The sequence below is a fragment of the Mus caroli genome, chromosome X (assembly GCF_900094665.2).
Source record: "Mus caroli chromosome X, CAROLI_EIJ_v1.1, whole genome shotgun sequence".
Taxonomy (NCBI): Eukaryota; Metazoa; Chordata; class Mammalia; order Rodentia; family Muridae; genus Mus; species Mus caroli.
The window spans coordinates 29,716,078-29,726,773 of record NC_034589.1 but is presented as its reverse complement, the minus strand read 5'-3'; the positions used below and the strand labels follow the sequence as shown (position 1 = coordinate 29,726,773).

Genomic DNA, 10,696 nt, shown 5'->3' with positions numbered 1-10,696 from the left:
GAGTGGCACAGCTGGGTCATACCTGATTTCTAGAATTAGTCTTTTGAGAAACCTCCATGTTTATTTCCATGCAGGCTAAAGTGCTTTCCACCTCAGCCAGCACTGAATAAGGGTTCTTCTCCCTCCCAGCTTTCCTAGCATCTTCCCCCTAATGATAGCCATTCTGACTACTAGCGATTCTGGCTTCAATGAGGGGGAATCTCAGAGTAATTTTAATTTTCATTTCCCTGATGGTGAAGGATGCTGAGCATCTTTTCAAATATTTATTGACCCTTTGTATTTCTTCTTTCTTCTATTTTCTTTCTCCCCGCACTCCCTCACCTCCACCCTCCACCCCCACACCATAGATTTTTCTCTGTGTAGTAGTCCTAGCTATTCTGGAACTTGCCTTGTAGACCATGCTGGCCTCAATCTCACAGAGATTCACCTGTCTCTGCCCCCCACCCCTTTGAATGCTGGGATTAAGGGCGTGTACTATCACCACCTGGCTGTATTTCTTCTTAAAAAAACTTTTTAAAATGGAAAATGTTATCATACAATATTTTGTGATCGTGTTGACACCATGCCCAATATCAAAACAACAATAATAGATTTCCTTCTAGGGCTTATAACATCCACCCTCAGCCATGAGCTTTTGGCCAGGTTTATATTGCCATGTCTGAATTCTCCCTGTGAAATGAGCCTTACATCCATCCAATCAAAAGGTGGTTGGTTACCCTGGAAACAGTCATGCCACTATTGAGCCGGGGAGGGGGGGGCACATTTTCCCTGGCTGGTTGTGGTCAGTACATGCTCAGTGTCCAGTAAACAGTAAACATTCAGTATTTCTTTTGCTATTGCCTCCATAGCATCTAAAATAGACCCAAGCACACAGTGTGTATTCACACAGTCTGGGTGTGCTGAAGGGAGGAGGCCCTGATGACGAACATTCTGACTAGGCTGTATGGTTCAAGGGAACAGGTCTACCAGTAGCTTTTTAAGGCAAAAGAAGGCAGAAGGCAGTGCCATGGGTATAGTAAAGGTAGATATTTGGATCCAGAGTGCCTTCAGATCATCCTGCTCATTATGTGAGGTAGCAGCTTCCCCATCCCACAGTTGAAAGAACACCTATGGATTTTAGATCTGAGAAAATTAGAGGTCCAACTGACCTACAAGTACCACTCCAATGAAGAAGGTTCAGGAATCTCATTTTCTGGGAGGCATTTTTGTTTCATTGGGCATGCACCCACTGGGGATAGCAGAATCTCCTCTCCTTAGGGCAATCCCCACGGCCTAACATGAAGAGTGTTTTTCAGAGACACTCTATTTCCCATCACACAGAGCTGAGAGAACAAAGGCTATTTGTTGAGACCACGAGGTAATTCACAGATTGTGTCTTCCAACCGGCACACTGTGGACTAAAGTTTCTCAAGATGAAACCAAAAAGTTTCAAATTGTTTCACAAAGGGTACAGATGGTCCAGCTTGGGACCAGGTTTCTGCCTCCTTTCTCATTCTTGTTAATCGCCTCCACATCCAAGGTTCTGGGAGTGGCTGGCTTCCAGTGCTTCCCTCCCCTCCCTAGTCCCGAGTTGAGTTGCCGACTCTGCTCTCTGGTATCTCTAGAATTGTAAGGGCAGGGAGGAACTGAGTCAAACCCCACAGATTCCAAGTAGCTGATGGAAATTCAGGGCCTACACCTGACACCCATTTCCCTTACTTCTACTCAGGTTCCTACCCTACTTTTTTGAGAGGTTCACTTCTCTCAACTCATATATTGACTGTTAGGTACTCATTATTGACTGTTAGGAACTATAATATTATTAACCATGACAAGGCAAACAAGCAAACAAAAAACAAACAAACAACTTCAGGCATGAAATGGAAGAGAAGACTACTGAGGAACTTGGGCCCACTGCTCTTGACACATACTCCCAGTAACACCCTCTTTCAGATTTTGTGTCCAAGTTTCAATCGCCTATCACTAATACCATCAAATTAAAAATCTGTGGCTGAATACATTTATTAGACCAGCGTCCTCAAGTTCCAGTCATCTATCTATCTATCTATCCATCTCTCTCTCTCTCTCTCTCTCTCTCTCTCTCTCTCTCTCTCTCTCTCTCTCTCTCTAACTGGTCTATCAAAGTAATCCTGAAACTCATTCTATAAAATATGCTGGCCTTGAACTTGTAGACATGCTCCATCTCCCAAGTGCTGAGATTTAAGGAGTGTACCTCCATGCCTGGTGAGTCACCTCTTAATTATTCTCTCCACAAGCCAGTCTTCAACAATGCCTTTGAGGGAACACTTAATATCCAAACCCTTACACTGAGGCCAATCCAAGCTTCTGAGCGCAAGCCATGCTCCTGCCTCAGCCTTCTGAGTGCAGGGATTATAAACATGCGCCACCACGACTACCTATACTGTCTCTGATTACTTGATAACTGTTAGCCAAAGGTTGCTCTCAGCTATGAAACAGTCTGCCATTCTTTGCCACTCACCATGACGATTGGGTCTGTCAAGGCCAATAGCAAAAGCATCTGTGACAGCTTCAAATGTCTGATTTCCATAGCCATCGTCTATATCCTCATTTACAGGGCTCACATAATTAGGTTAGGTGCACCCACATCTAAGGGGAGGAAATATATAGGAAGTTAAAAGCTTGAGATCTATTTAAGGATTCTGTTTAATGCAGACCCCATGCAAAGCATTTATCCTACCAAATAGCTATTTTTTTTAATCTTTGGCATTTTAATTTAATGACTACATGCCTCCATTCCCTTTCCTTTCTCCAAGCCCTCCCTTATACTGTTCCCTGATATCCTTCAAATTCATGGCTTCCCTTTTCACTAATTGTTATGGCATGCATATATGTGTGTATATGTACATATATTCCTAAATACAATCTGCTGAGTTCATGTACTGTTTTCAGTGTTGAGTCTTTGGCAGTGGATAACCAATTGGAGTGCTCCCTCACCCACACCCTCCAGAGAGGCTATTGAAAGGTTTTGAGGACATAAAACTAACTCCATCGCAGCAACATTCTCCATTCTGGGAAGGAGACAGACCTGGCAAGCAAAGTTTTCTGAATCCTTGAAACTCAATAAGGCCATGGTTAAACAACATCATCAAGCCTGAAAGATAGGCCTTCTTTCTTTGGTTTACCTTCAAAGAACTCACAAACTTTCAGTGAGACAGGAAGAAGGGGAGGGTAGCCCTGGGAAGAAAACGTGCATTTTCCATTCTCATTCGTGTGTGTGTGTGTGTGTGTGTGTGTTGCTAGGATCAAATTCAGGGTTGTGCTCATGCTCCTCTGCTGAGGGACATTTCACTCCAGCATGCATTTTTTTTTTCTTTTTGTTTTTCGAGACAGGGTTTCTCTTTATAGCCCTGGCTGTCCTGGAACACTCTTTGTAGACCAGGGTGGCCTCGAACTCAGAAATCTGCCTGCCTTTGCCTCCCGAAAGCTGGGATTAAAGGCATGTGCCACCACGCCCGGATCCAGCATGCATTTAAAAAAAATGAATCAATAATGCAATTTCATATCTTTGCTTTTCATATTAGCAGACTTTCTAATGACCACTTTACGTGAAGACATCTGTATAAAAATATATGTTTTCTCTTTCCTTCCTTGTCTTACCAGGTTTTCTCATAAAACTTCATGCAAAGTTCTTTATTTGCAATGTGTCTCAAATTTTTCCCATTCGTTTAAACAAGAGGAACACTTCCTGCCTTGACTCAGACATTATCCTCCAGTTGTATACTCCTGTATCCATCCTTACGAACCACACAGTGAACACTTTGTGTGCTTTGTACTACTATGTAATGCTGGTATTCAGATAAGCATAATGTTGCCCCTGTCCACAGGGTGATATAGAAGATGTATATGCAAACGGTAAGGAGCATGATGGGAGTAGACATGGATGTCCGAGTCACAAAGAACATGAGGGAACTTAAGGGAAAGATGGCATTCCAGGCATGATGGACAGGCTGTGTACAGTTCAGATAAAGCAAAATAACAGTATGTTTTGGAAATGGCTCATGCACGGTGTGGGAACAGAGGGTTTTGGGAGACAGAGGTGCAAAGGGGCCCCAGAGTATATAGAAGGGTGTTTAACCTTCAAGCAGCAGAAAGTTGGTGAATGAGTTTAAGCAGAGCAAGGGGCTGATGTGACTGGTGTGACAGTTTAGTGTGACAAGAAAAATGTAAAATATACCATTAATATTTTGTAGTGATTCCTTGTTGAAATAATCTTTTGTTTAAATCGGATTCAATAAAATACCTTATTAAAAATTATTTCACCCGTTTTTGGGGTTGCTCTTTAAAGTGCTGATGCCGGGGAATTTTTAATTGGGTATGTGACTTACAATTGTGCTTCTCTTAACATTTGCTGGGCTAGGACTTTATTGTTGATAAAGAAGAGGGCCAAGGACAAGGGCTGGAATGCCATGTTTCAAAATCAGGGCTAGGACAATAGGCCATTAGAGGCGCCTGAGAAGGACCAGCCAATAAGAAAAGAGGAAAATTCGGGAGGGGGGTGTGCTGTTCTGAACAGAAACTGATACAAATGTTTTTTAAAAGGGGCACTGGGAGGCATAGAAGCACTTTAGGATGCCTGGCTTTAGCCAGAGCAGTTCTGCTGTGGGGAACGAGGCAGGAGCTCTCGTGGGGACCAGCATGGGAGAATTCTGATCGAAACCACAGAAAGAGTAAGTAGGAATAAAAAAACGCTTAGATTTTGTGCTAACACGACCGAGAAATATGGGGAGGTAACAAGAAAGGATCTGCAGCAAAGGGGAGCTTTCTTCATTTTATTGTGATTGCCAATGTGGTGAAGAGGAGAGATGTTCCACCTGTCCTGCTTGACTGCGTAGTTCCTGGTGGTGATGTCTGCGGGGCAGTTAGGATCAGTTGAAGGAAATGAGGCCTGTATTCAAAAAAAAAAATTCAGACAGAACGCTGGGGTTAAACAGAATTGCTTCTCATAGTGGCACTGAGGTTCAGGGGTGTCAAAATACCTCCTTTTCTTTGTTCTCCCTTTGTCTTTTGTAAGTTGGAGTGCTGGGAAGTTCCGCCATGTTCACAAAGATGGCCACAAGTGTCACAGTGATTCCTCAGCCATCCTTCCTGGCAACGCCCTCTTCCCAGCAGCCCTAGGCCAGATAGTACGTACTTGCCTATTATTAGGATTACTGTATTTTTTGATGCCTACCCTTATTGGGCAATTGCGTTTGTATGTATTTTCTTGAATAGTTTGAGGATAAAGGATAAGTAGCAAGGCATAATGATTTTGTTTTGTATCCTATATATCAAAGGACTCATCTTTCCCTCTTTTGTTCTGGATTTTTTTTTTTTTAGTGAGGTGCCGTGGCTGAGTCATTAACTCAAGTATCCAGCAGTATGGAAGGTTTTGAAGCCTCTGGAGAGGAGGGTAAGTCACCCAATGAAACCTTAATAACTAGAACCAGATTTGCAGTGTACTGCCATCAGGAAAAAGAATTCAGTCTTATAAAAAAAGAAGACCATTAGAAAGGGGAAGGTGGAGGGGGGAAGAGGTCTTAAGGGAGGGGGAAGGCAGGAAAAAAACCATAATGGAAATCATGTGACATAAAAACAAAATGGAGGCTGCTAGGCCCAGAGAGGATGGAGGGATGAAGGAGGGCGGGGCATGAGAGGGGAGGAGTTGAAAGGTCTGAGGTCTTTGTAGAAGCTTCTATTCGCTAAGGTAGAGGTATTTCTGTTTATTCAGAAAGAATAAATCACAGTGCCATGGACTCCATAAAGGTTTCAATGCAGACAGTAATTCAGATTCAACCAAGCGAGGGATTTGTAATGAGTAAAGGGAATAGAAACAAAAGAGGCCACCACAGGCATGTAAATTCAGATTATGAAAGGCTTTATATGCCCATCCAGCTTGTAATGTTTATGCATATGTGGGCGTGACAGCAGGAAGGCAGCCATGATGTTGGGGGGGGGTAGGGAAGAGGTGTTGAGGAATAGAGGAGGCTGCTGGGAGTGGAAGGGGGTGGGGACAATTGGATGGTGAGATGAAATGGGAGGAGAATCAACAACAAAAGCGTCACTTGAAACCGTCATAATGAAACCTAATACTTTGTATGCTAATTAAAATAAAATTATTAGATTAAAATAAATCTCATTTGCAAACTTCCTCAAATGTGTATTCATTAGCTAAGTTGTTCATCTATCCATGAGAGATAGCTGAACCAGAGTGGAATGAATGAAATGGAGAGGTAAATTACAAATTACAAAAACGGATTGTATTTTCCTTTTCTATTATTAGTGTATATTAATTATACAAAATAATGGGTTTCATTGTGAAGTTTTTATCTATGCATGTACCTTAATTTTAATATGGGCCGGGCTGGAGAGATGGCTCAGTGGTTAAGAGCACTGACTGATCTTCCAGAGGACCTGGGTTCAATTCCCAACAACCACATGGTGGCTTACAACCATCTGTAATGGAGTCCGACCCCCTCTTCTGGTGTGTCTGAATGCTACAGTGTACTCATAGAAATGAAATAAATAAATCTCTAATAAAAATAAATAATATGGGCCACGCCCGTCACCATTTCTCTTCCAAAGGCACATTCAGAAAAGGAACTATGAGACACTATAAGAGTTGACTTTGAAGACAGAACCAGATGTAACAGTTAATTGGCTTGGAGTTTTTTCTTTTGTTCGTTGAGTTTTCTTTCTGTATGACTCAAAAGACTGTCTTTAGAAAGGTGGAGAGTGGAACCTCCTCCTGGCTTCCTGTAGGCATAAGTTCACTGAATGTGTGAAGTATAGGGTACTGGCTTGCCCATGTGCCATGATGGCCCTTGATCTTTGGTTAGCGGGGGTCTCAGAGTGTTATTAGACACTCCAGAATATTTAAGAAATGGCTATATGGATGTATGGGTGAATGAACGAATGAATGAGTAAGTGAAGTGACTCCTCTCCAAAGCAGACCTAATGACATCACCAACTGATTGGTGCCGATGCCTACAGAAAAGGCAGCAGTGTACAAGTCTTGATGAAGGGTGGGGAGAGGGAAACGCTTTTGGTTTATTCTCTAGAGTTTTCAAAAGATTACGTATTTTTTTGAACTAGTGCTGGCCAGACAATAAAATGGACATCTGGAGATGGGAGGGAGGAAAAGTTAGATGTGTGTGTGTTTTCTAAGTAGCAAGGCAAAAGAACAAGGTCATCATTTCTCTATTATGCATTTTAAAACTAAGTTCAGCCCAGATGGAATGAATTGTCCATATGCTTGATGATATAAGCAAGCATAGGAAACAGTAGCAACAATTTCTTCACTGGATTTAGCTGGGATTTCTTCTGGAGGCTGTTTCATGACATGTGACATGTGACACGTGACACGTTCATTCTGGTCTTTGTTGTATAATGATGTTGAAAGTTGCTTGCTGTTTGGAAATTGGGTTGAACATAGAAATCAATGGCTTTGTTAAAGAAAGCCAGATATCTGTCAGCATCTGTGGTCGGCTATGTGCTCACTGGCTATAACAGCGACACCTTGTGGTGACATGAGTTATAGGCGTATAGGTGACTTAAATATTGGGTATAAAGGTAAGTTTTTACCCCTATCTGCCTACTTTTGTATTTTCAGTGGATTCTGAAAACCAGCATTTTGTGGATCATCTTCTAGAAATTTAAAAGCAACTCTTGCAAAAGTAAACTTGCAAGGTGTATTTATAATACCCAAATATCTGGCCAACATCTTTTTGTAATTTACATTATATTATTTATTTACATTCCAGTCGTTGCCCCCTCTCAGTCCCCCCTCCCACAGTTCCTCATCCAATTAATCCTCTCCCTTGACTCTGAGAAGGTGCTCTCCCCCCTACCAGGCCTCCCCCTTACCCGGGGTCCCAAGGCTCTTGAGGGTTAAGTATATCATCTCCCACTGAAGCCAGACCAGGTAGACCTCTGATATATATTTGCCAGGGTCCTCTGACCAGCCCGTGTATGCTCCTGGTTGGTGGCTCAGTCTCTGGGAGCTCCCTGGGGTCTGAGTTAGTTGAGTCAGCTGGTTTTCTTATCGGGTCACTCTCCCTTTCAGCTTTTTCAGTCTTTCCCCTAATTCAACATAGGGGTTCCCAACTTCAGTCCTGAGATTGGATGTAAGTATCAGCTTCTGTTTCAGTCAGCTGCTCGTAGGGACTCTCTGAGGACAGCCACGCCAGGCTCCTGTCTGTAATCACACCATAGCATCAGTAATAGTGTCAGGCCTTGGTCCCTGCCCCTTCCCACCCCCCATGAGATGGATCCCAAGTTGGGCTGGTCATTGGACCACCTTTGCTTCAGTCTCTTCTCTATTTTTGTCCCTGAAGTTCTTTTAGACAGGAACAAGTCTGGGTCAGGAATTTTGACTGTGGGTTAGTAACCCTGTCCCTCCACTTGAGGCTCTGTCTACTGGAGGTAGACTCTTTGAGCTCCCTCTTCCCAATGCTGGGAATTTTGGTTAAGGTAACCCCAGCATACCTAGGATACAACCTATAGACCATAAAAAATTAGCAAGCAGAAAGGCCCAAATGAGGATGTTTCAATCCCACTTAGAAGGGGGAAGGAAATAATCATGGGAGGCAGAGAGAGGGAGGGACCTGGATGGGAGAGAGGAGGGGGAGGGGAAAAGGGGAACAGGATTAGATATGGGGGGTGTGGCCAGGAGAGAAGCCCAGAGAGCCAAGAGAATGAATGGAAATAAGTAGCCTCAGGGAGTGGGAGGTGGGGGGACCCTCTATAGAGTACCAGAGACCCCGGAGGTGATATATTCTCTGGCCAGCATCTTTGATTGTATTAGGATTTCAAAAGTGTGTATTTAGCAACTGGTTACTGTTTAAGATGGTGTCCTGCCTCTAAACCACTGCTTAGAGTCAGTGAGCATCTAGCACACCATGTCTGCCAGTCTGGTTTCTTTGTGCTGTCCCAAATCCCTGCTAGCAAACCTATGCAAACCCCACACTCTTGGTACAATGGAAACGTCCCTTACCCATTAGCGCCCCTAGTGGAAAGAGATGTGATGTGCATTATTTAAAATATTTTGAATTTTTCTGGGAGAGTAGGTTGTTTCTTCCCTTCAAAGAATAAATAGGTAGGGAGAGAGTGGACAGCCTTGTCTAGTCCCTGATTTTAGTGGGATTTCTTCCAGCTTCTCACCATTTACTTTGATGTTGGCTACTGGTTTGTTGTAGATTTAAAAAAAAAAAAGAAATGTTAAGATCCCCCCCAAAATAAATAAACAAACAAACAAACAAACAACAAAAAAAGAGACTATGCGACAAGAAGACCAAGTCATCCCTCTCTTGTTGCTAAAAATAATTACAAATTATTGTCTAATGAAATACTTTTCATTGAGTATACTGCCAAAAATGTAAGAGTAAAAATATCCTAGGGATGTGTCAAGCAGTTAATTAACAAAAAAATTTGTGCTTGTCTTTTAGATGTTTGTGGTATTTGTGCTTCTTTCTTGCTTCTTGAAATTTGCTTTATTTTCTTATTCTGAATAAATATTCACTTAAAAAAAAGAATGAAAAAGGAGGGAAAACCCAAAATCTATGCATATTAAAATTCTAGCACACACGTCTGCTTGTTAATTTTGGAGAATAAAGTGTATGTCAGTGTGGTTTTTGTCTGTTCACATCATGAGTATGATTGGCAAATGTGGTTTACCAGTTTTGGTAGTATTAGTGCCAATTTATTATTATGTTCACCCAGCTGTTCCATGTTTGCTGGTTGTGTTACAAATGGAGCTACTGTCTGCCGATGCTTCTCTCTTGTCTTTGCTGTTTTGTAAGAAGTGGGTTTGCAACTCTGAAATCTCTAGCTTTGCTTTCCTGCCTCCCATTCTGGGATTTTGAAGCAAAGGGACAATAGGCTGTGTAATTTGAAAGCAAATGGCGGTGCCTCTAATGGTGGAGATGTAGCAGATTCTTCCCTGCTTGGCCCACCTCTTCTCTAAGGGCAGGCATTTGTGATTGGTGTGTCGGAGCTGGCTCAGACTAGTTCAAGCTGGTTTCAGAGAGGCTCAGACTGGCTCAAACTGGTTCAAGTAGGTTTCTACTGATTCAAAATGGCTGTAGTGGGAGTGTTTTTATTGCACCTAAAAGATAAAGAGTGTAGACCAGTGAGGGCATTTCCCCACAAAGGGCTAGCAGAGCTAGTTGTTAGCTCCAAACTGCAAGTGTGATTCTAGCAATTAGACCTGCACACATACACCTCAGTCCTATAATCCCAGCGCTCAGGGTATGGAGGCAGCTTCATCTATGAGGTGAAACCCTGTTTTCTTTTAAACTCGATAATCTCCTAGATTTAAGAAATTAAAAAAATAAAAAAAGAAAGCCAAACCTGGGGTGGTGGTATCTACCTGCATACCATACTCTTGGTGTGAAGACAGATGGATCAACAATTTGAGGGCAGCCTAGGCTACATAGCAAAACCCTTGAAAAAAACACTTCACACTTTCATAGATTTAAAAAGTTAAAAGATTATAAGATTGGTGATGAAGGCCTAGAATACTAGCACTTGGAGGTGGAGGCAGGAGGATGAAGAATTTGAGGCCAGCCTAGTCTACACAGTGAGACCCTGTTTTCTTTTATCTTTTTTTTTTTTTTTTTTTTTTTTTTTAAAAAAAAGCCCTCAAAGCTTTGATTTTAAAAACAAGAAACTTAAATAACCCCAGCTAACCTGGCTGGTA

At 42.3% G+C, this 10,696-nt stretch overlaps 1 protein-coding gene across 1 annotated transcript in view; it reads left to right on the top strand.

The window, feature by feature from the left end:
- The first annotated feature begins 4,602 nt into the window (after positions 1–4,602).
- The window catches only part of Kiaa1210 (KIAA1210 ortholog), a 159,867-nt gene continuing 153,773 nt past the window's right edge, over positions 4,603–10,696 (top strand). Inside the window, exons 1-2 of the mRNA XM_021153776.2 lie at positions 4,603–4,688; positions 5,338–5,410. Of these exons, the coding sequence (XP_021009435.1) occupies positions 5,380–5,410 (31 nt within the window). The 5' untranslated portion in view covers positions 4,603–4,688; positions 5,338–5,379. The remainder of the gene's footprint in view (positions 4,689–5,337; positions 5,411–10,696) is intronic.